This window comes from Alnus glutinosa, chromosome 2 (genome assembly GCF_958979055.1).
Source record: "Alnus glutinosa chromosome 2, dhAlnGlut1.1, whole genome shotgun sequence".
Lineage (NCBI taxonomy): Eukaryota > Viridiplantae > Streptophyta > Magnoliopsida > Fagales > Betulaceae > Alnus > Alnus glutinosa.
This window is the reverse complement of record NC_084887.1, coordinates 30,340,421-30,366,029: the sequence shown is the minus strand read 5'-3', so window position 1 is coordinate 30,366,029 and position 25,609 is coordinate 30,340,421. Positions and strand designations below refer to the sequence as shown.

The following is a 25,609-nucleotide window of genomic DNA, read 5'->3' as shown; positions in this document are numbered from 1 at the left end:
CCCCGCCACACAGCCCTGCGGGTTACTTGTTTTGAACCCGTGAACCACAATGTTTAGGAGAAAACCGTGAGGTGCGGGTTCACTGGGGGCGGGTACGTGCGGGGCAGGGGTGCGGGTTTGACGGGGTAGGTCCTTCTGAGTGGCATTTATGTAATATAACCAGAAAAAGAGGGATAATATCGGAGTGAAAAAATCTAAACGTATGAAGTAATTTGACTAAAAATAGAGAAAATTGAAAACCTGAAATGGAATAAATAAATTCTCTATTGATGAACAGCTTGGTGAACTTAATGGGATCTTCAGAAAAGAGTCCAAGCTGTCATTGTAACCACTCCAATCTGATCTCTCTAAATGTTTCTCTTGCAAAGTCACAGTCTCACATACGTTTGTGAAGTTGTGCTCCACCTTCAACTGCAAGGGATGGCTGTGATTCTGATTCATGAAGACTAGAAGAGACTAGAGAGTTTAGAAAAATGAAGAGAAGACTCATGAGAGGAATTACGCAGCGCTAGAAGAAAAGAAACAAAAAAATAAGGGCGAGGGGGATGCTGCGGCGCTAGGGTTAAAGGGGGTAGGTTTTTTTTTTTTTTACTTATTTCTTTACGCGGGGCGGGGTGGGTCCCCAGTTTTTTTTTTTTTTTTTTTTTTTTTTTTTTTTTTTTTTTTTTTTTAAACCGAGACCCGCAACCCGCCCCGCCCTGTGCGGATTCCTTAATTTTTGACTCATACCCGCAATAAAAATCAGAAAACTGGTGCTTCACGGGGAGGGTCAATGCAGGTCCTACGGGTCCGATCGGTTTTCGCAGGTCCTGCACACCCCTAATTGCTGGCTATGCTTTCTAGGATTCTGAGCAAGTGGGCAGTGAAGCTGAGAGCTACCTGAGTTGTGATTGGTGCATAACAAGGTTGCATAGCACATGCACAACACAAGATACATAGGGTGGAACTCATGTGGTGAATCCTACTCATATGGGTCTCACCACATGGGTCTCACTCATGTATCTTGTGTTGTGTATGTGTTATGCAACCTTGTTGTGCAAAAATCTTTTCCCATAAAAGAATGAATGCCAAAGGTGGTTGGCCAGCCATAAGAAAGATGACGTTATGGCAAGGGGTCTTTTTTTTTTTGCTTCGTGTTCTAAGTGTTTTTGTAACGAGCCGCCTTTTACAAAAAAACGTAAGTAAAAAATTTTGAATTTTCACGTATCATTATGACATCAACAATGACGTCATCAAAATATAGATTAGTAGCGAAATATATTTTTCCTTTTCAACTTACGAATCATAACACATTGAGCTAACTGAAATACTTCTAGACATTTATTCTGAAATCCTTCAATTATACATTGAAATAAGTGTTATTGATGACACTTAAAACATACATGGAAAATCTATCAAATACAAGTATTCCTCTAAGTATACTATTTTCTAAAGGAATACAAACATTACAAGGAAATCATCAGCCACATTAATATCAGCTTTAACTCTTCAATGCTAACATAATCCAATCCTTTAATATTATAATCTTTTGTACCTGCATAATGGATTGTTAACGCCCATATATAAATATATGGATCAGTCAACTGCTTTCAATAATATAATGAATATGCATTTATTTATTAAATGCAACACAATGAATATATAACTCTATAATTATACGTAGATGCAATTCATGTTATGCAGGCATGAAGAGAATATAAACATGAGAATAAAGCAGTAATGTGACAATTTTATATGCAGTATTTTTAAAGTTTATTAAACAGTTACTGGAAACCTATGGTTCCAGCTGACCAAGAACCTACTGTCTTAGAGCATCCTCATCAAACTCTCCAAAATTTTCTCTAAATTTAACTCAAACAATCTACTTTTTTGATTTTATCTCTTACTTTTGAAAAACTCCATACATCAAACTCTCTAAATACTTCTCTATTTTAACTAAATATTATATTTTATTGGTTTTGAAAATAACTACTTTTAACTGTCAATATTGGTTTCATTCATCAACTACTAATTGTTGAAGCCAAGCCACTGTGCTTTAATTAAATTAATTGAACCAAAATTAGTCTGGACTTTTATTGTCTTCAACAACCAGCTAATCAACTTATTTACTGCACTTTGACGTCCAACAATCAGCCAAGCAAATTATTTATTGCACTTTAACGTCCAACTACATGCCAAGCAACTTAACAACCAGCCAAGCAACTTATTTACTGCATTTTAACGTCCAACAACATGCCAAGCAACTTATTTACTGCACTTTAACTTCCAACAACCAGCCAAGCAACTTGTTTACTGCACTTTAACGTCCAACAACATGCCAAGCAACTTATTTACTGCACTTTAACTCACTGTCTACCAGTCAAGCAACTTATTTATTGCACTTTAACGTCCAACAAGCAACCCCCGAGTTGATGATGAACGTCCAATGTTTTTTTTTTTTTTTTTTTTTTTGATAAAGAACATCCAACGTTGTTGTCTTGTTGAGGAGAAGATGAATTTATTGATGATACAAGGCATGGCAAATATCAAACAAAACAGGTGGACGTTGCTTTAAGACACAAAGGAGAAGATGAATTTATTGACAATAAATAAGACATGACAAATATCAAACAAAAGTGGATGTTCCTTTAAGACAACAAATGAGAAGATGAATTAATTGATAATAAAGAAGACATGACAAATATCAAACAAAACTGAAACCGGACGTTGCTTTAAGACAACAAAGGAGAAGATGAATTTATTGATAGTAAAGAAGACATGACAAATACCAACCAAAATTGGTTGAAGTCCGAATTTTAAACTTAGTGAAACTCAAAGAGAGTTCTTCAACTCAACCTTCGTGAAGAGCTTGGTAGAACTTATCTTGACTTTCAATATTTGTTTTCTTGTTATGGCTTGTTCTTCTTTTTACAAAATGCTTCTTATGGAGTCAGACTCTGATGAAGAGTTGGAGATAATTGCAAATCTTGCTATGGAAGAAGAAATATTAACATCACATGGTCGTCCTAAAAAACGTCGCACATTCATCCGGCGTGACCGCTTGCAAGCTGGGGAAGATCTTTTTCGGTACTACTTTGCTGAACCACCAATATATCCTCGCAAATATTTTCGAAGGAGATTTCGAATGAGTCGTGATCTTTTTTGCCGTATTCAATATGCGGTTGAAGCCAAAGATCCATATTTTGTCCAAAAAAGAGATGCTTCCCAAAGGCTTGGTCTTACTTCCCTTCAAAATATTACCGCCGCATTTAGGATGCTTACATATGATGTTACAGCTGACTTTATGGACGAATACTTGAAGATTAGAGAAACCACTGTCGTTAAGAGTATTAAAAGGTTTGTTCAAGCAATAATTTCAATTTTTTCAGAACAATACTTAAGTTCACCCAACAATGAAGACATCGCTAGATTGCTAGCAGAAGGCAAAAACCGTGGATTTCCAGGCATGTTGGGGAGCATTGATTGCATGCACTGGAAATGGAAAAACTGCCCAACTTCATGGCAAGGTATGTATTCTGGTCATTGTCACGAACCAACTATTATTTTGGAAGCAGTGGCTTCATATGATCTTTGGATATGGCACGCTTTTTTTGGTTTACCTGGATCTCATAATGATATAAACGTATTGGAAAGGTCATTTATATTTTCTGACCTCGCTCAAGGGCGTGCTCCTCCTGTTAACTACACCGTTAATGGTCATAACTATAATATGGGATACTACCTTGCTGATGGCATATATCCACAGTGGGCGACATTTGTGAAAACAATTTCATCTCCACAAGGAAATAAGAGAAAACACTTTGCTGCAGCCCAAGAGTACGTGGACCTGCACGATTTGCAATAGTACGTGGACCTGCACGATTTTGGAAACTTGAAACGCTCAAAAACATTATGATGGCATGTGTAATTCTACATAACATGATCGTTGAAAATGAGCGGACTAATAACATAGAAGAAGACTTTGAATATGGACAACTCAATGAACCACTTGAACCAGTGACACTCGGGGCTATAAATGACTTCAGTGAGTTCATTCGACGCCATCATTCCATTAGAAACAGGGAAACTCATTCTCAACTCCAGTTGGACCCTGTCGAGCACTCATGGCAACTAAATAGCGAGGCATAGGAACTACATATTAGTTATAGATATTTTGTACTAGTTATTAATATTAGCATGTTATGTTTTTTTTTTTTTTTTTTTTGGTATTATGTGTTGGAATGACTAAATATGTTTATAATGTTATTATGAGTGTCATTTCCGAACTCTTACTCATAACTCTCTGTCTACCAACCATGGTGTACCTATGGTTTTTTGGTTTAGTTTTACAAATAACTCCAACCAATGACAGGACTGCAAAGACAGAACTTTTGCTTAACATGTGTTTTTGAAGTTCTTTTGCTTGAATACCTTCTATTGATGAAAGTAAGGGGGAAATAAGAAACCCAGGAACCTCTTGAAGAAGAATCATTAAAGACGTAATATTCTTGAAGAACTACCTAAATCCCACCCAGAAAACAGAGAAATTTCTACATCTACAAACATTCAACCAAAAAAAAAAAAAAAGGGAAAAAAGAAACATAATAGAAAAGAAAAAAAAAAAAATCATAAAATCAGAGAGTCGGGTTTCAAATTTTTTGTTTTGAAGTCTCTCTTAATGCTTCATAATCAATATGGCTTGTAGAGGTGGAAACATATAATACAAAGATTTATAATATTGGGACTTTTGAGTAAATCTTCTGTAATATGTCTACGATTTTGACACCTAATTAAAGCGCAAACCCAAGAACATTTTTTGCTTTTTATGTTTGGAGGACAATTTTCTGACTCAGAATGAAAAACAGGGCAGAATTTTTATCTATCCACTTGAAGAATAGAATATCACTTTCAGAAAGCGAAAATGAAAAAAAAAAAAAAAAAACATAATAATAATAGCAACGAACACATGCAAGAACACATTAATAAAACAGGGCACTGAAGAGAAAGCTAAAGACGAACAACAAGAAGAAGAAAGAAGAAAAAGAAACGTTAAGCTAGGTGTGAAAACATAATAAAACAGGGCACAGTAACTCTCTGCCTTCTTTTTCACATGCAAGAACACATTAAATGCGGACACCGAAGAGAAAGCTAAAGACGAACAACAAGAAGAAGAAAGAAGAAAAAGAAACGTTAAGCTAGGTGTGAAAATATTGGAGAGGATCGAGTAAACCCAATAACAATCACAAAGAGCTAGGTGTGAAAAACAAGTGCAAGATGATGGGAGTTAGCACACATGCTTCTCTGCCATGTTAAACTATTCCAATTGAGCTGCTTGAATGCTCACCAAAATAAATCTAACATATTCTTGTTGCAACAAACTTCAAATACCAAAAAACTAATGTTCAACAACATCACCATATTCCACCCACCAAAAAACTAATGTTCAACAACACCACCATATTCCACCTGACCACCCATATCATTTAAATTACATGAGGATTATCAAAAACCTATTCAAAGTAGTCATGGATATTAATTTCTAAGCATAATCCTAGTCAAAAGTACTAGCCTAGCAAAATAGGACATAATTTTGTGTGGTGCTTACACTAAAAGCAAGGGCCACTGCAACCTTCAAGGATTGTGAATTTGACCTTCAAGGATTGCCTTTTTGCGTCGGCGAACATATTCTTGGCCATCTTCATCCAATTGACTTATATCCATCAACATAAGTTCTTTTATCTCTCTCTCTCTCTCTTCTTTCATTCAAAGCGCTTTTTCTCTAAGGCGCAATTCTCCATCTCTAAGGCGCACTTCCTCTTGCTTAAGAAGAAACATCTCTTTGTCTTGCTCACGTGCTTCCTTAAGCAGTTTCATTTTCTTCTTCTTGTCTTCATTTATGTCACTTAGGATCTCAATAACACTTGGATTCGATTTTTCTTTGCTCTTTCGTTTCTCCTTTTCGGCTTTCCGGCCTATTGGACGCTCTATGTCTTCAAAAGCTTTGTGAGAGGCTTCCTCATCACCTAGATTTATCACAACTGGTTTTTTCTTCAATTTTACATTATCCATGTGAGCCATCCATTTTGGATGAAACCTCAAAACAAGCCACGAATGTTCAAAGTGAAAGGGTGATTTTTGAATATCTAAATACATTTGTCTTGCCTGTCCAATCTGAAATTCATTAGCAAATACAACATAATTAGAATCTTTACAATAGGCATACTAAACATGATAATGTGACAGTATATGTCTCTTACATGCTCAATGTATCCACCATTTAACACACTCAAGACCATAATTAGAACATACTTTGTCTTGCTCAGTCAAGCCACTTTGTGACCTCTTTTCAATTTGGGCTAAGAAGCCACAAAACTTGTTTACTGCAAGTTGAATCGTTGACCACCGATTCATTAAAGAGGTCTGATTACGGTTGGCTCCAAGTACTTTATGTTCGTGAAAGTAGTCACAAATTCTTTCCCAATAAACCTTATGTTTTTGCTGATTTCCTTGAACAGCATCCATGGAAACATAAAGCCACGCCTCCACAAGCAAATTGTCATCGGCAATGGTGAAGTTGCTACCCCGACACGATTTTTTAATAGTACGTTCAACCTCAGCTTGGGGTGAAGCCTCTTGGTGTTGACTGATTTCATTTGTGCATTCAAACCCAAGATCATCTTCAGTTATAAGATTGGTGTAGTAACCGGATTGAGGAGTTTGTGAATCCATCACTAATCAGCCCTTATAATCCAAACCACACACCAAAATTTAGTTAAAACCTTAAACAATAAAAAAAAATAACCAATTTAAGAAAGGAATAAGCAACACAGTTTAGCATGAACTCTAAAAACATTAAACAATAAATGTGATTGATTGATTTCTTCTTATCAAACCAGAATATAATAGAGTTAGGTGTGAAAAACCAGTGCACCACTGCTACTTCACATGCAAGAAATGCCACCATACGAACAATGAGTTATTTTTAACGCCAATATTTAAGAAAAAAAGTACGACATTTTTTGGAATATTGGCCAGCATCTTCGTCTAAACAATGTATCCCACAATAACATGGGACAGAGCACATCCAATCTAGATTGTTATTTTTTTTTTTGTTGCTTTTGCTTTTGTTTGTGTTGTTTGTATCCATTTCTTTTTACTTCACCTCTGTTTTACATTTATGGTACTTTTCTGGCTCAAAACCAAAAGTAGTGAAGAGACACCATAATAAGGAGTGGAATCTGTCAGTGCAAGCTTAAGCCATATAAAAGCTCCCAAAAGCCATTGAATACGGGAGGGCCCCTACGATCGAAGAGGCATATATCCCGTCTTTGTTCTTTGTTCATCACTTGCCACAAAAAACAGTGACACATGTGGCTGTGGACAGTGGTGAATAATAAATAGTACCACCAATATGAAACTGCATGTACTGTGATTCTACAGTGAACATGCGAATGGCCAGAAATTGAGATTTTGTTCCAAGTGTAAACAATGTATCCCACAATAACATGGGACAGAGCACACCCAATCTAGATTGTTATTTTTTTTTGTTGCTTTTGCTTTTGTTTGTGTTGTTTGTATCCATTTCTTTTTACTCCACCTCTGTTTTACATTTATGGTATTTTTCTGGCTCAAAACCAAAAGTAGTAATGAGACACCTTAAGAGCAAGAAAAAAAGATCAAATACTTAATTACAAACAACTAGAGCAAAACAGTATTTATGGAGTAATATGTTTTCAACAATTTAAATTTAAGTTCGAATTGTTTGCAAGAAATTTAAATGCACTTTTTTCTTATTTTACCTTGGGGTATCTTTCACAATGTTTTGCTATCTAAAAGTAACTAGTTTTTGTTTTCTGTTTGCTCCTTGTGGCCTTTTCTAAGGTTCCAGGATTGGTTTTCTGTGGATTTGTTTGTAATGGGGTCATGCCAATTGAATTACAAAATATCAAGTTGTACACTTTCAGTCTGATTTCTCTTTTTAATGATAAAATGATTAAGGAAAGCTCAAACAATCTACACATATCTTGAAACTCTTAAAAGATTAAAAAACATCCTATTCCAACAAAAGCAAAAATAGAAGCTTTCCCATGAAACCATACACAGAGTTTTAGACCTGGACCACAATTGCAAAATTCAAACAATACCTAGCTGATGGACGCTACCACCAACCAACTTGTAGAAATTGAACTTGAAGTGGCCATGGGAGAAAGCTTTGGAATTACATGACTATAACAAAACACTTCCCCCTTCATATCTAGGCTCTCAAAAGTCACTAATAGATCCCATGAAACAAAAACATCTCTTTTATGGCTATCACAGAATCTAAAAAAATTCTCCAAATTTGAAGAATGAATCGTCTTCAAAAAATAACTTAAAATTGGACAAAACACAATAAATAAAGTGCATATTAATTCTCTCACAAGCCACTACAAAAAAAAAAAAAAAAAAATTTCATTAATGGCATCTTTAATGCTGGCGTTTATAAAAAACGCTAGCTTTGCCAAAGGTTAGCTGGCATATTTAAAATATGCCAGTAAATTTTATTAAAAATCCTGGCGTAAATTCTAATGCCATTAACAAAATAAGAATTGCCAGAATATATTGGTAGTCTCTTGCCTGGCATATATTCATCTAGTCATATGCCAGGAAATTATTTTTCCCGAAGGGGGGAAAATTGCGCGCCTGGCATGCTGAAAAAAAAAATTGCTTCCTTATCAAGTTTCGTTTTTTTTTTTTGGGGATAAACACGCGTGAACGTGCAGGACCTCTCTCTCTCTCTCTCTCGATCAAGTATATACCAGTTTTCTTTATATATATATCTGCCTCTCACAAATTTTTTTTTTCTCTATTGCTCGATCTCTCACAAATCTACTCCTGGAATCCGCTCCACCATCGTTGATCGACGCCACTAGCCCACCAGCTCGCCTCCCTCTAATCATTCGGTGTTTTTATTTTTATTTTTTTATTTTCAGTCTTCAATGCATGGATTCTTGTTTTTTTCTTTTAGTAAATACGGTAGATTTCAATTTATGGATTGAATTTGTTGAGTGAATGTGGTGGATTTTAATTCGATTAGGTGTAATAATTGTTGGAGGCTCATTTGTGAAAAACCCTATATTTTCGTTTGGATTGGGTTCGTTTGTTCTGGTTAATTTTTCGTTATACATAGAAGATGCACATGGTTTATAAACATTAGAACAAAAGGGGTTATAGTCCCTGTTGCTTAGCATTTGGACATGATTTCATTGTATAGTTTGTTTTGGGTTGACATAGATTGGGTGTTTGCTCTGTATATATGTGGGTGCAGGGGCGGAGGGAGGAGGGGTTGAGAGAGGGGTCAAGTGCCCCCCCTCACTTCCCAAAAAATTTCCTAACTCTGGTAAAAAATCCTTCTGACCCCTTGTTTGCCCACCCTTAACCATTCATCAGGGGCAATCATTGTCCTCAGCCACCCACTCATCAAACATCAAGATTCACGGGCAAAAGACTCACGCAGGCTCAGCGACGTCTTTGATTTTCGTTTTTTTTTCTGTTAGTTTCAGCTTTTAGGTTAGATGAAGGTAGAAGAAGATGACACATTGTCTTTTAGTATTCTCCAAAACGAGTGGTTTAAATAAACAAAGGTCCAAACGCTGCGTTTGAAGCCTGCTCAATACGTTGCTCCCTTTTTCTTTTCATCTTTTTTTTTTTTGCTTTAACGCGTCACTATTTGCTACCAACTTAATATATTTATCTTGATCTATTAAGGTGCCGACAAGCTCAGAAAAGCAAAAGTTACTCAATGTTTCAGTGGTTTTTTTTTTTTTTTGGAAATCAACTCAATGTTTTAGTTGCAATTGAAGTATTGAACGAAACTCAAAAGTCTGAACCAAGTTCAAGCCATCAAATTGTCATTCTTCTTACACTAGTTATTTTAGTCTGTCAATTTTTTTTCTTCAAGCCGTTCAGAATTCAGATCAATTTTTTTTTTTTTTTACAATTTCTTTCTTCCTTTTTTTTTTTTTTTTTTTTGAATGGGCAACTTCTCTTTCTTGAGAAGCTTCAGATATTCAATCAAACTTTTACATTAATTAAATTTTTATATTCACATTGTTCTTTTAAATAATATATATTTAGTTTTTGTTACATATTTTAATTGTATGAAATATATAATTGTAATTTGTAGCTACTTGATTAGAGCAGTTACTTGAGCAAGCTGAGCCTGCGTAAGCTTCTTTTCCATTCGAGCTTGTGTAATAGCTTTCTTTAGCTCAGTTGGTACACTCTCATCTACACTCAGTCAGGATGTCAAATGACATATAAGCAGAAACTCACTAGAATATAATGAGATACTTCTAAGCAAAAGACAAACAGCATTTCACAGAATCAACCCAAGACAGTGTACTTGGAAGAAACAAATACAGCAAGAGTTTAAGCGAAATTCGGGGTTCTTTCAGGAAGAGAAAGTGGACATAGATGGATATGAGACACTTTAATAAGTGCTAGAACAATTTAGCCAGTATAAAAACACATAAAGGAACAAATATTCGATAGAGTAATCTTTTCTAGTTATGGGTTGTACTTGGTGGGTCCATTTGGTTATTCCATTATGTCCTTTTATGGTTTTATTAGGCTCCTATTTTTATTTGTGTGTTTTTAACAGATATTTAGTTTGGTTTAATAGTATAAAAACACATAAAGGAACAAATATTCAACAGAGTAATCTTTTCTAGTTATGGGTTGTACTTGGGTCCATTTGGTGCTATTGTGGTGCTATTGTGATATGTAATATAATGTGTCTAAAACTCAGTAAATCTACAATTTACTTTAGTTATTCAACTTAGTCAAATACTATGCCTCTCATCTTTTAGGAAATATGCAATGTTAGATCAAACTAAGACAAAAAGTGGGTGTAGCATGCTTCTAAGGAAATCTGTAAATTAATTTCACTAAATCTACAATATTAGCTTAGTTAATCAGCTTAGCCAAATATTAGTCCTCTCATCTCTTAGGAAATCTGCCATGTTGGATCAAACTAACACAAAAACTGGGTGCAGCATGCTTCTAAGGAAATCTGTAAATTAATTTCAGTAATTACTCAGCTTAGTTTTATGAACACTTTCAGTGTATATATAAGTTTATTAACCTGCATTTTTTTAACAGAATTTAGTTTTATTTTTTTTTTCCCTCAAAATAACTTATCTATTAGTTTCCATATAACAAGATGCCACTAGTTTCATAGACATTGTAGCTATCATTTCATTTAATTTCTACTTTCTCTTTTTATATTGTCTGGCCTCAAAATTATATGGCTTTTGTGAATCACCTTGAAGATTATGGCTTCTCTTTTTTCCTTTGGCATTAATATTGTTCTTATGTTTTTCTTAAAAGTCATAATATATAGTTAAAAGAAATATCTCTAGTCATAATATTAGACATCCCTTTGCTCTAATTATACATCTTTGTTCTAATAATTATTGAAAATTCATAGTTATTTTAATTTATAATGCAGTTTAGTGATGGACAAGAGTTGGATCACAATGCCTAGGTTTGATCCCAAGTATAGGAATGGTGTGTTACGCTTTATTGAGTTTGCACTAGAAAACACAAATACACTTGGGAGATTAGTTTGCCCATGTGATAAGTGTTATTTTCAGAAGACACTACCTTCTAGTGATGTATACAACCATCTGGTATTGGGAAAAGGGGGGTTTATGCAGAGTTACACAACATGGTTCATGCATGGAGAACAACTGTTAACCGTTACTGATCAAGTTAGTAATGCTCCCGTCAATATGGACCCAATTCATGAAGGCGAGAGTGGGATGCAATCCCTCTTGCATGATACTTTCCCCATGCACGATATTCGGGTAGATGAAGGTGGGTCTTAGATGGGTGTGGAAGACGATAATGTAGCAGAAGAACATGATGAAGAATGCACTGAGGAAGCTAAAAGGTTATTCGACTTGTTGAAAGAATCAAATGAGCCGCTTTGGTCTGGATGCCCCAATCACAGTATATTTAGTGCTACTGTTGGGCTATTCAATTTGAAGTGTGAAAGTGGATGGAGTAACACATCATTCTCAAAATTGCTCGGGTTTCTTAAAGGTATTGTTCCAAAAGATGCAAAGCTGCCTAAAGACACATATCAAACTAAAAAATACATGAGGGACTTGGGGTTGGAATACAAGAAGATCCCTGCATGTCGCAATGGTTGTATGTTGTTTTGGAAGGACAACGAGAAGTTAGAAAGATGTACAAAATGCAAAGCGTCAAAGTGGAAGCAGACCGAGAGTTTGGATGATGATTCATCACAAAAATCAAAAAGAAAACCGGCGAATGTATTGAGGTGGTTTCCTTTGATTCCAAGGTTACAAAGATTGTTTATGTCAACAAAGACCTCTTCACACATGAAATGGCACTATGATCAGCGCACCAAGGATGGGGTACTACGGCATCCAGCCGATGGTGAATCCTGGAAGACATTTGATGAGAGGTACCCAGAATTTGCACTTGACCCACGCAATGTTAGGCTTGGTTTAGTGTCAAACGGATTTAATCCTTTCGGTAATATGAGCAATTCTTATAGTACTTGGCCGATAATGTTGGTACCGTGCAACTTACCCCCGTGGATGAGCATGAAACAAGCTTCTATTATGTTATCCTTGATTATCCCAGGCCCAAGTGCACCTGGAATGAAAATAGATGTATACCTAGAGCCACTAATATCAGAACTGAAGGAATTATGGGATGTCGGAGTACCAACTTATGATGCAGCCACAAAGGGTTACTTTACTATGCGTGCAGCCTTAATGTGGACAATAAATGATTTTCCTGCATATGGTGATTTGTCTGGGTAGAGTACGAATGGGCGCGCTGCATGTCCATGTTGTATGCATAATACCCGGGCGAAACGCTTAAGAAATGGACGTAAATTTGCCTATATGGGGCATAGGCGATGGTTGCCAATGAATCATAGGTTCTGGAAGGATAAGAAATTGTTTGATGGTACGCAAGAATTGGATCCTCACCTATTGTGCTAAATGGAGAAGAGATCATGTCACAGTTAGAAGGACTTGGATTTGTTGCAGATCAACCTTGTGTAGGGCAAAAGAGAGGGAGCCGTCGAACTTCTACGGTGGAGCCAGTAAAGTGGAAGAAGCGGAGTATATTTTTCACATTGCCCTATTGGAAAGATAATTTGTTGCGTCACAATCTTGATGTCATGCACATAGAGAAAAATGTGCTCGACAATATTATAGGCACGCTGTTGGGCATGAAAGGTAAGACGAAGGATAACTACGAGGCACGTCTTGACTTAGAAGAGATGGGTTTGAGAGGTGAACTACACCCTGTCCAAACTAACCCTAACAAAACAATTTTACCGGCCGCATGCTTCACAATGTCTAATAAGGAGAAATATGACTTCTTGGCGGCATTGGCAAATGTGAAAGTGCCAGATGGGTATGCTTCAAATGTATCACGTTGTGTGAAACTTAAGGAATGTTGTATTAGGGGTTTAAAAAGTCATGATAGTCACATCATCATGCAACAACTCATGCCAATAGCACTGCGTGGAACATTGCCAAGGAAGGTTATAAAACCTTTAATAGAGCTGTCTTCTTTCTTTAGAGAAATTTGTTCCAAAACATTGCGATTAGAAGATTTGGATCGCCTTGAAGGTCGAATCCCATTCATTTTGTGTGATATGGAAAGAATCTTTCCAGCAGGATTTTTCACAGTGATGGTGCACATTGTCATACATTTGGTTCGTGAATGTAAGTTAAGTGGACCCGTTCACTATCGTTGGATGTATCCTATTGAGAGGTACGATACAATTCATTCAATAAAAGTTATTTTATACTCCACAGTACTCAATTATACACTTTTATGTAATATATATAGGTGTCTACATCGATTCAAGATAAATGTTCGCAACAAAGCTGCACCAGAAGGGTATATAATGGATGAACAACTAACATATTGTTTGCGGTATTTGGAAAATGTGACAACGGTTCACAATCGGCCGCCTAGACAGTTGGACGACTCTAGAGGGGCGGTTCGTACTGTCGAACTTGACGACACTACATTGAATCAGGCACATAGATATATCCTCTTAAACTTCGATATGTTCGCTCCATATCGCACGTGAGTTGCAATTTTAATATCATGAGAAAAATACTATTTAGATTATATGACCGAAATGCTGACGTTAACAGGTGAAATATGCAGGCTTCACGTTGACGCACTAAGTCGTTCAAGCGATATGGAAAGCGTAATGATAGAGGATTTGAATAAGAAGCATATCAAAGAATTTCCAGATTGGTTTAGGGACTATGTAAGTGTTATGTCACACAGTTATACCCATGGTAAATTTATTGCCTGCCTTTTGTGAAATTATATTCACTCTAATGATGTGACTCCCAAATATCAGGTTCAACAAATGGATGAGCTCCACTTAAATGAATTAGGGGAAAAGTTGAAGTGGCATGCCATAGGGCCTCTAAGAACAGCATCAGAATTTAAGCGATATGTCAGCAATGGCAATTTGTTTCGTACTATTGAGAACGATCAAGGAAAGACAACCCAAAATAGTGGAGTTAGTGTACTCGGTATAGATGGCCCGACATACTATGGAGTGCTAACTCGCATATTTGAGGTGCAGTATTACGATGGATCACGTTACGTGCTATTCAAGTCAAATTGGGCAGATATAACATGTGGCAGGGGATGGATGAAGGATGAATAGGGCTTAATCCTTGTGAATTTCACTCACCTAATACATGTCGGTGACAATATCGCTAATGATCCGTTCATATTGTCTTATCAATCATCACAAGTATATTATGTTACGGATGATAGGAACCCAAATTGGGTTGCCATAGTTCATACAAAAGCAAGAGATGTGTATGATGTCGGTCAGGGGGAATCAAACGAAGATAATGATGAAACTTATCATGAATGCGAGCCTTTCGACCTTCAAATCCAAGATATGCATGCAGAAGAATTTGATAATTATGAGTTGGTTCGATATGATATAGAAGGAACAACAGTAGATAATTCTATGGTGGTTCGAATAGGAAATACTTCTGGTTAAAATACTTAGGTAAATATAGTGTTAACATGTTTCAATACGTGATAAATTTTGTTCATACTTTGACAATGTTTTTTAATGTGTTAATCCTATTATTTCGCCTCAAAATAAACAGATTGATTAAAAATTAAAATTGTTGGTTTCACTGCTAACACATGTTTTCATGTCTACAGGTATAAATGGCGCCTCGTAAATATAGACGTTTAATCAATTCATCAGTTTCTGTACCACCGCACCAACCAATAGGCACCAATGATGAGACCCAATCACTGGATCGGGAGACACAAGATTCACCCGCACCCATCATAGGACTTGATGCACAGTCGTCCCCTACAACACATGACCTTCATGTGTGGCCATCTCAAAGCACCTTGAGGGCCCAACAAACAACTTACAAAAGGGGAGTGGTCATGACTATTGGTATTCAGTTTGTTTATGATTCAATAGTTTGGTTTACTTATATTTTAACAATTTGTTTTTAACGTAAGTTTTTTTTTTTTAATTACAGATGAGAATGGAATTCGTGATACATGTATCGTAGGTGGAGCGAAAAATGTTTGGCAATTACGTGGTGAACTACGGATTGCCATTCTAATGAATAATGATGGTCAGGTAATTGGAGTGGGTAGCGAGAAGTTCCCCCGCTTTTGTTCTTCCCTTGTGAGAACAGCTAGCTTGTGCCCTCTAATCCCCAACGACTGGAGGTCTGTGCCAAATGACAAAAAAGAAGCAATGTGGGAGATTATTCACGTGAGAAAAGAAATTTATATATACATTTGCTTCATTTAGTTGTCTTTGTTAATTATATTCACTATCACTATTTGTTGGAAAGATAGTACTGACACCATTGTGATTATAACTTCAATGTAGAGGAAGTTCGAGTTTGAGACGAATCTTCCACTAGAGGTTGTAAAACAACATGCATACTCGGAATTGTCAAAAAGGAGGAGGGAGTACAAATACGAACTTAAGAAGTCATTGAACATCCAGCCAGGTGAGTCTGCAGAACATGTTATTGCCACGTCTGATCCACAACACATTAGCAACCTTGTTGATTTTAAAGCTAAAGTTCGACATTGGTGTGATCCCTAAGTGCAGGTAACAATATATATATATATATCTTTATTACCATCCCAACATTTGTTACGCTTATGTATCTTACTATTTTATTGAAAATATGTAGAGGAAAGCCCTTCAAAATAAGGAACGTCGGGCCATGCAAAACATTCTACACACATCCGGGTCAAAGTGCTTAGCGAAGTTATATTTTGAACAGGTACGCATTGAAAGAGATGTTAAGTGGGTGCTTGCATTAGATGGCTTTTAACATAATTATTTTGAATGTATGTTTTTAAATTCATAATATGTAGGAGTCAGGATCAGGGAAAGGCCCTAATAGAAGCTCATTATTTATCGAAACTCACACACTCAAGGATGGCACTCCTGTGACAACAGAGGCGGGGGATAAAATCGTATGTGTGTTTGATTTATTTTGTTGGAATAATTGCTCGTTTTCCAATTTTTGTTTTTTAATGGTTGTTTGAGTTTTTTTTAATTGGTGTCATAGAAGTAAGTGACAAGACAAACCAGTGATTTGCTAATACGTTTATCTTGTTATAGGCACTAATGAAGGAGATTATGTCGAAATCGCCTCCATTGACGCGAACGCCCACATATGGTTGTATAGATTGGGATCCAAATGACGCATATGGACAAGTATTTGGCAAAGAAAGGCCTGAACGCGTACGTGGATTGGGCATTAGCTGTGCATCTGGCTTTAAGGCCACATCCTCTTCCACGCCACAAGTCCCATCTAACTATTCACAATATGTTAACATGGCTCAGTTTTTCAAGGAATTTGAGGAATTAAAAGCTGCATTTCAGAATTTGCACCCATCGATAAATACATAACATTGTCTTTATATAATGAATACTTTTATTTATTTTTTTCATATTATGATCGAAATATTTGGTGTATGTAGATGGTCAGTTAGCCAAACTTTGACTCTGATTATCAACCTATTCTCCCAAATCTCCCCGAATGTGTCACCAACGCAGATCGTCACAATGATGGAGTGGATGGTGAGGAAGAAGATGATTAGGTATAAACTTTAAATCCCCAATGTTTTACATAAATTAGTAGAGGCATATGATACTAAGGTTTTTTTTTTTTTTTTTTTTCCATTGTTAAATTATTGATAGCTTATCTTGTTTTTCACTGTTAACTTATTGATTTATTGCTGATTTGGCAACTTTCGAACTTAGCATGCATATTATGGTTCTTACATTTTTTAAGGAGTGAGATGTATCAATATAAATTCTACTTGTGTAATTTTCTGGAATATTTATTTGAAAGTGTCTTTGTGTGCTTTGTGTGTTAATTACTATGATTGAACACATGGTAGCTAGTGTAGGAAGGCATAAGTCAGTTTCGATTGTTTGTGTTGATTGAGATAGCAGCATTAAGAGAAATGTATTAAAATGAACTTCCATTATTACATCTTCATTTTCTGTAGATATATCAGAGGAGATATGTATTGCAACTGAAAAGATGGGTAAGCATGTGATTCGATACTGTTTTCGTCGTTTTATTCAGTGAACATTATGATTTTGTATCACACATCAAACACGTGCTTTGATACTGTTTTCGATCAGAGTTGGCTTTAAGGGCATGGCAATACTTAAAAGTGTTATTTGGACTTCTTTGTAGATTTATGACAAATGATTTGAAGTACAAATGTATGAGATATGATTTCATGATTACCATTGTTATAATTTTAGGTTTCTAATTGTTACAGTGGATGAGCAGAAACTACAATAACCTTGTCTATGAATTAGCCAAACCACTCCTGCAGCTTGTGAATACTGCCAATCTATGTGCAATCATCTTGTCTAAATAATATCTTGATCATCCGTGGTAATTTTGATGCGATATTCATATCTGATTGATGGTGATTTCCTATTGTTGTCACTTATGTGGTGGTAATCGATTAAACAAATCAGTGGAATTCCTAAAATTAATGCATAGTTAATGGATGTATTCCTACTTCTTTTCCGAGTGATTAATCGTGCTAAGGGATTTGATTTTCTAAGATGTTTGTGACAGTTGTTACATGATGTTCCCTTCTTTTTTGATGTTAACATGGTGGTTTATTAAACTTTTCAGCCAACAATCTGGAAGCAGGTGGAATGCTTTTTTGTACAAAACAGGCGACCTGACTACCCAGTCTTTGCATTTACACCTACAGCATTTGTACGTGCGGAGGCGCCTAAACCTGCGGTGGGGCTTGATAACATTTTGCCTTTCTGTCACTGATGATATGGAGAGCAATCTAAACAGAAGTTTGTTTATGCTGAGAGCTAGAGGGATGTCAATCAGAAAGTCTTTAGGTCATTAGTAGATTTAGCTTGAATATTATCATTAATTATAGGATGATAGCACATTGAGATACTACTCTTTGTAAGCCCAGATTGAAACATTACTCTTTTGTTTGCTTACTTTCAAATATATATTATATTTTTCATTTTTGACTGATCTGGTCACGAGTATGAGCGCATGAACTTATGTTAATCATGTTTTTATAATACGAAGTAGAAATGCTTAAAAGCTTAAAATTGCTTACATTTTATGGAGGGGCGTATAATATGTAATTTAAGACTTTTCCTGAATTTAAATTCCATTACTGAAATTGCTATTTTTCAAATGAATGTTCCCATGATATATGTATAACAATTTTTTTTTTTAATATATTAAATCATCTTCCTGGCGCATGCCCTCCCGGCACGTGGGCATGCGCCAGCTGGAAGCTAGCTCTTCATCCTGATTTAATTTCCGGGCGCATAACTTCTTTCTTGGCGCAATTGTTGGTGCCAGGATAAGCTGGCGTATAATATATGTGCCAGCAAATTTATTTTCCAGACACTGTATTAGTGGTATTTGTAGGTGCCAGGAACATGTTTCCTGCCATTTATTAATGCATTCCTGGCATTTAAAAAATGCCAAGAATGGGCATTTTTTTTTTTGTAGTGAGCTCCTTGTTTGTTTGTTTATGTGAAAAGGCCAAAAAGGCCAAAGGGTATAGTACTTTTACGTATCTAGTACCATCTATTAATGGAATATCATCAATTAGTTCAATTGTGTAAAATTCCAGCAAATTACAAAACATCATGTGAACTCACAATTGAAATGAACACCCAACCCATTGTGTGGTTTTCACTGAATTGAACACTTTTAACTAGAGGCCCCATATATTCCTAGGCAAATGATGAACAAAGTTGTTATTGTTATGGCATAAACGCACAACTCAATCATAACTCATAAAATTTTAAGAGCAATTTTAATAATAATAAGAACTACAACTATGATTATGAAGAACTAAAGTGTGTAGCTAATTACTATTTAATCAAACCGGAGATTTTCCATCATGTCATTTCAGTTTTATTCGTCTATATTTTGATCACAACTCAGTAAATGAAGGAAAACCCAAATTATACCTCTTTGGTCTGAGCTTATCATTTTCTGGAAAGAGAACACCAAAAAGCAGAAGACCTGGAATCATCCAACATAGTCTAACGCCATTTTCTCGTTTAAAGAATTACTTGGAGATTGAAGAAGCTTTAGCCTTTGGAACCGTACGGCTAGCAATAAACTTGCAAGAGGAGACTCAGGAGAGAGAGAGATCTTCTGGCTATGGATAATTTCAGTTACCAGTCTTGTACGACACCATTGATAAAATGAAAGCTGACAACCTTAAATTGATAAAGTGAGGAAATTTAAGCTAAAACTATAACAACATTCATAAACCCAAATTATAAATGAAAAAACCCAATGCAGTAGTTCATTTATTCACATCTATAGCAATACAACAAGTATTAATTCCAAGTTGCAGACAATCATCATACCTAGATGAAAAAAAATTAGATCTTTGAACCTGAAATCAATACCCATATGAAAAAAACCAAATCTTTGTAAAAAAATCGAGATGGGCCAGAAGAAATTGTCACCCAGACGTCTTCAAGTGCAAGAGAGGGAGATAGAGAGAGAAAGAGTCACCTAGTCACCCAGACGTTAATGGACTCTCTCTCGGTGTTGTATAGCAGAGAGAGCGAGAGAGAAGGAGAGACAGAGGGAGAGTCAGAGGGAGAGAGAGATATATGTACCATGAAGAACTCAGCTTTGAGAAGAGACAGAGTGAGAGAGAGGGAAATTACCGTGAAGAACTCGTCTGGATTTTGATGAAGAAATTGGGCCAGCTGCACATAGAGATGAAGCGGAAGACTGATGGTGCGGAGGAAAATTGAGATGGGCGAGAGATGAAGCTGAAGAGTGATAGCGCGGAGGAAAAGTGTGATGGGCAGGAAGTGAGAAGGAAATAATATTTTATTGAATAGCGTAGGAAAAGTGTGGGTTAAATTTGATGAGAGTGTCTGACAGATATTAGTTTGGAGAAATTATAGGGAGTTCAATGTATGGTGTTTTTTGAGACCTTTCTCTAAATTTTGGTGAAATTTTTAAGTTGGAGAGGCCAATGAGGATGCTCTTAATCGCCTGTTTGTTTTCTTTTGCTGGATGCTAAGGTCCCAACTGACCAAAAACCTATGGTTTCAGTTGCTTATTTATTATCTTTGGCTGGAAGCCTACGATCCTAGATGACCGAAAACCTACGGTTTCAGTTGCTTATTAATCAGTTTAATTAAAATAGAAAATATATAAATTCACATGTACAAACAAATAAACAAATCTATAATCACGACATTATAGAAAGCTACAAGTAAGTATTTTACTTACTACCCTTTGGTGCAGTCTCTTAACTCATCATTTGCAATAAACACATTTATATACATAGAGTGTTAATATCAACACCCATAAATCCTAATTGTATAATCTATATAAACATAGATACAATTACCCTTCTTACTTAGAAATCACTTAACATTATTATTTTATGGAACTCACTCAAAACCCAGTAAACTCATGACAACTAAGGATAACCCAAATCACCACAATCAGAACAGGGAAACACACACAATCGGTATATACACAAATAGCTCAACAAGAATCCCATAACTTTAGCATGTAAACACACACAGCAATTACAATCCGGGTCTCTCACCCCTAATTGGCCAACGACAAGGATTCAACAAGAAAACCCCAAAATATCAAAACCCAACATCACAGTACACACAACTAACTCTAAAATCACCCAATCAGTTAAACCCCCACTCATCACAATCTCCACAACTAACATACACGGCCAGAACTGAGAAACCCATTCACTCAAAGTCACAAATACACTGTCAAGACACACAAACAGGGCAAAATCACACTACTGAAACACAACACACACAGTCATGCGATCAAGACCCCAAATACCCATAATTGGTCCATCAAACATCCCCACTAACAGAGAACACGGCCGACACAGAAGAGACACACAACCGGTATACATCCAACTCACAACCCAAATCCACAAATCACCCAACAAATTGGTTGAATCAAAACAGAGAACAACAAAGCAATCAACAATAATTTGAGGTAGAATCACAAGAAAAACAGAGCATAGCGGTGATTTTGAGAGAATAAGAAAACTCTGTTTCTTCAATTAAAAAACAGAGCCTTGTTTTTTTCATAACTGTTGCTTTCTATTGCAGTGTCTCGGCAATATATTGCCTGATTTTTTTTGGGTGCTAGACCACTCGTTTTCGCCGGTCAGAAAACGTTTGGCCTGTTCTCCACCCGTCACAGTGGTCCTCGATGGTCAGAGGCCACCAATCCACGCCCCAAGGCTCAGTCTGCTCACACCCACGCTGTAGTTCCGACAGCAGTAGCTTCAACCAGTTCCGATTCACGCCCAAGCCGTGCTGTTCCGCTAAGTTCCAGCCGCTGGTTGCTATATTGGCCTCTAGTAGCTCGCAGAGGACGAAGACATTCTGCCGAGGAAAACACTGCTTTTCCTCTCATTTGTTTGGTCAACACATCCAGAAGGTTCTTTCCTATTTTGGGTTCTTCTTTATTTCTTTACCTTTTATTGTTTTTGGGTTCAGTTGTTAACCACGGGTCCACAAGCCAGCCATTTACTTATCCCACATTTATTTTTCAAGCCCATCTGTAGAAGCCCACAGACCAGAATAAACTACAGTTTAGTGCCTTCCTATTCAAAAAAAAAAAAAAAAAAAGAAGGAAAAGTACATATAACCCCCCTCAAACTACCACCTCATTGTTAATGTACCTCCCAAACTACCAATTATGTCAATGTCCCCCCTTAAACTACCAAAAAATGTCAATCTCCCCCTAATGACAAAAATGCCCTTTATAAAATTATTAAAATAAAATAAAAACTAAAAAAAATATTAAAAAAATAGAAAATAACAAAATTTTATTCCAAAAAAATAATAAAAAATTAAAACTGTTTTTTATTTATTTTATTTAAAAAAAATTAATTAATTTTCAGTTTTTTTTTTTCGTTTTTTTCTTTTAAAAAAAAAAATTGTTCTTTTTGGTTTTTTTAATTTTATAAAAACTGGTTTTTTTTTCATTTTTTTTAAAAAATTAGTTATTTTTTGTTTTTTCGTTTTTTTTTCTTTAAAAAAAATTGTTCTTTTTTGTTTTTTAATTTAATAAAAACTGGTTTTTCTTTTTTTCATTTGTTTTATTTTTTTATTTAAAAATAAATAAATTTCTGTTATTTTTTGTTTGCTTTCTTTTTAAAGAATAAAAAATTTGTTCTTTTTTTTATTATTATATTTTTCGTTTTTTATTTAATTTTTTTTAAATATTTTTTTTTAGTTTTTATTATTTTTTTTTCTAAGTTTTTTAATTTTAGTTTTAATTTTTTGAATTTATGAGGACATTTTTGTCTTATTCAAAAAAAATTAGGATCATTTTTGTCTTTTTGTTGGTCTTAGAGGGGATTAACATTTTTTGGTAGTTTAGGGGGGGGACATTAACACAATTGGTAGTTTGAGGGGTACATTGACAATTGAGTGGTAGTTTGAGGGAGTTATATGTACTTTTCCCAAAAAAAAAAAAAAAAAGGGTCTCTACTATGGCTGAAACCGCACCTTCCGCACCTCCTTTCCAAGATCCCAACCATCACCTCTACCTCCACCATTCTGATCATGTGTTGGCATCCCAGCCTCTTAATGGGGAGAATTACCAAACATGGAGTCGAGCAATCATTATGGCTCTCAGCATCAAGAACAAGCTTGGAATTGTTGATGGAACCATCTCTCCACCGGCAACATCCTCCAATGATTTTCCACAATGGAGTCGTTGCAATAATATGGTAAAATCTTGGTTATTAAATTCTATTTCTAATGACATTTGTACTAGTGTTATTTATTGCAACCTTGCTTGCGACATCTGGTTGGATCTCAAAGAACGATTCTCCCAAGTGAATGGCCTCGCATGTTTCAACTAGAGCAAGACATCAACACACTTGTTCAAGGCACCATGTCAGTGGCCACATACTTCACAAAATTGAAGGGGTTATGGGATGAACTGTCAGCACTTCAACTCAGTCCATCTTGCACATGTGGTGCACTAAAGGAGGGCCTCCAACTACAACAATGTCAGCGTACCGTAAAGTTCCTCATGGGTCTTAATGAATCATATGCAGCTGTTTGTGGCCATGTCCTCTTGATGGAACCATTTCCTTCAGTCAATCGTGCATATGCTTTGGTCCTTCAAGAAGAACGCCAACGAGGCATTACAGCCCCACCTACCGTTGAGGGTATTTCCTTGGCTGCAAAAGGCAACCTGCCACCAAGGACAATCGATATGGTTTTCAAAAGAAGGAACGACCGAAATGCACTCATTGTGGTCATGACGGTCATACTACTAAGCGGCGCTATCATCTTCATGGATTTCCTCCTACCCGTCGCAAGATTGACTCTGGCTCCTCATCTAGCTTGGGTTTTGGTGCTAAGCCTTGTGCTCACCAAGTTTCCACTACCAGCAGTTTACCTTTTACACTTGATCAGTGCCAACAACTCCTTGCAATTTTGAATAATGTTGCTCTACAACAATCCATGGCTCACTGAAGCAGGTAGTACTGAATCATCTCTCTCAAGTACGTCTTCTGTCTTGTCTACTGACTCATTATGTATTCTTAATAGTGGTGCTACTGACCATATGGTTAGTACTCCCATAGTCTTGACCCAATCCTATCTTGTTCATGGTTGTACTATTCAATTACCTGATGGCTCTTATGCTTCTGTAACTCACACTGGATCTGTGATTTTTTTCCCCATCCCTAGTTCTTCATAATGTCCTTTGTGTTCCTACTTTTAACTTTAACCTGATCTCTGTGCGCACACTATGTCGGACCTTGCATTGTCTCATTATTTTTTCTTCTGACTTTTGTTTCATCCAGGACCTTCGCTCGATGAAGATGATTTGTCTAGGCACTGAGCGGAATGGCCTGTATTACTTCACCAACACAAGACCCGCACGATGTCAAGTGGCAAAGTCGACTTCACAGCTTTGGCATCGCCGATTAGGTCACCTCTCCAATAAAGTTTTGTCATTCTTCTCCAATAATGTATCTAAAATATGTAATTCAGATTTGAAGAATGTCTTGTTTGTCCTCTTGCAAAGCAAACACGTATTCCTTTTCCAACTAGTCAAATTTCTTCTACTGCACCTTTTGCATTACTTCACGTTGATATATGGGGTGGTTACCACACAACTTCCATTAATGGGGCACGTTATTTTCTTACCATTGTTGATGACTACACCGGATGTACATGGTTAGATTTGATGCAACATAAATCTGAGGCTCGTTCCCTTCTACAATCCTTCATTAATCTTATCGAGAACCAATTCTCCACTACCATCAAAATCATTCGTAGTGACAATGGCCCTGAATTCATCATTCCATCCTTTTATTCCGACAAAGGAATCATCCATTAGACCAGTTGTATCTCTACTCCACAACAAAATGGAGTTGTTGAACGCAAGCATCGTCACCGTCTCAATATGTCTCCAACCTTACTCTTTCAGGCTCATTTGCCCCCATGTTTTTGGGGAGATGTTATCCTAACAGCTGCCTATTTGATCAATAGAACCCTACTCCCCTTCTATCTAGCAAATCTCCATATGAGAAGTTATATAACTCGAAACCTAACTACCATCACTTGTGAGTTTTCGGTTGTTTGTGCTTTGCCTCCACTCATCCACAAAAACCCTCAAAAGGGATACCACCTCTATGATCTCGATCACAACAAAACCTTCATCTCTCATGATGTTATTTTTTATGAAGACCATTTCCCTTTTACCTAAACTTCCCCCGAGGCAACTCACCAGGTCTTACCTATCCCATTTGATATTCCTGTTGATGTATCTACCCACTTGTCACCTATTGTTACAGCGCCAGTTATCGCTTCTGCCAATCAGTTTGTCCCTTCACCAGCTCCAATCACTCGGCGATCCACTTGGTCGACCCAGCCACCTGCATACTTGCGTGATTTCCATCTCGAACAGGCTCTACCATCTCGTACCACTCAATCATCTGAATCAGCGTTGGTGCCTTCCCAAGGTACCCCTTACCCCCTTGA

The 25,609-nt window shown here is 36.4% G+C and overlaps 2 protein-coding genes across 2 annotated transcripts; one reads left to right on the top strand and one right to left on the bottom strand.

Annotated features, from left to right (window-relative positions):
• Window positions 1-2,914: 2,914 nt before the first annotated feature.
• On the top strand, window positions 2,915-3,844 carry LOC133860489 (uncharacterized). The gene has a single exon (XM_062296079.1). It carries the CDS (start codon window positions 2,915-2,917, stop codon window positions 3,842-3,844), a length of 930 nt encoding a protein of 309 aa, XP_062152063.1.
• A 1,898-nt stretch (window positions 3,845-5,742) lies between these two features.
• On the bottom strand, window positions 5,743-6,708 carry LOC133860488 (glutathione S-transferase T3-like). Its single transcript, XM_062296078.1, has 2 exons — window positions 6,289-6,708; window positions 5,743-6,150 (listed from the first exon to the last, which is right to left on the bottom strand). Exons 1-2 carry the CDS (start codon window positions 6,706-6,708, stop codon window positions 5,743-5,745), a joined length of 828 nt encoding a protein of 275 aa, XP_062152062.1.
• Between the last annotated feature and the right edge of the window lie 18,901 nt (window positions 6,709-25,609).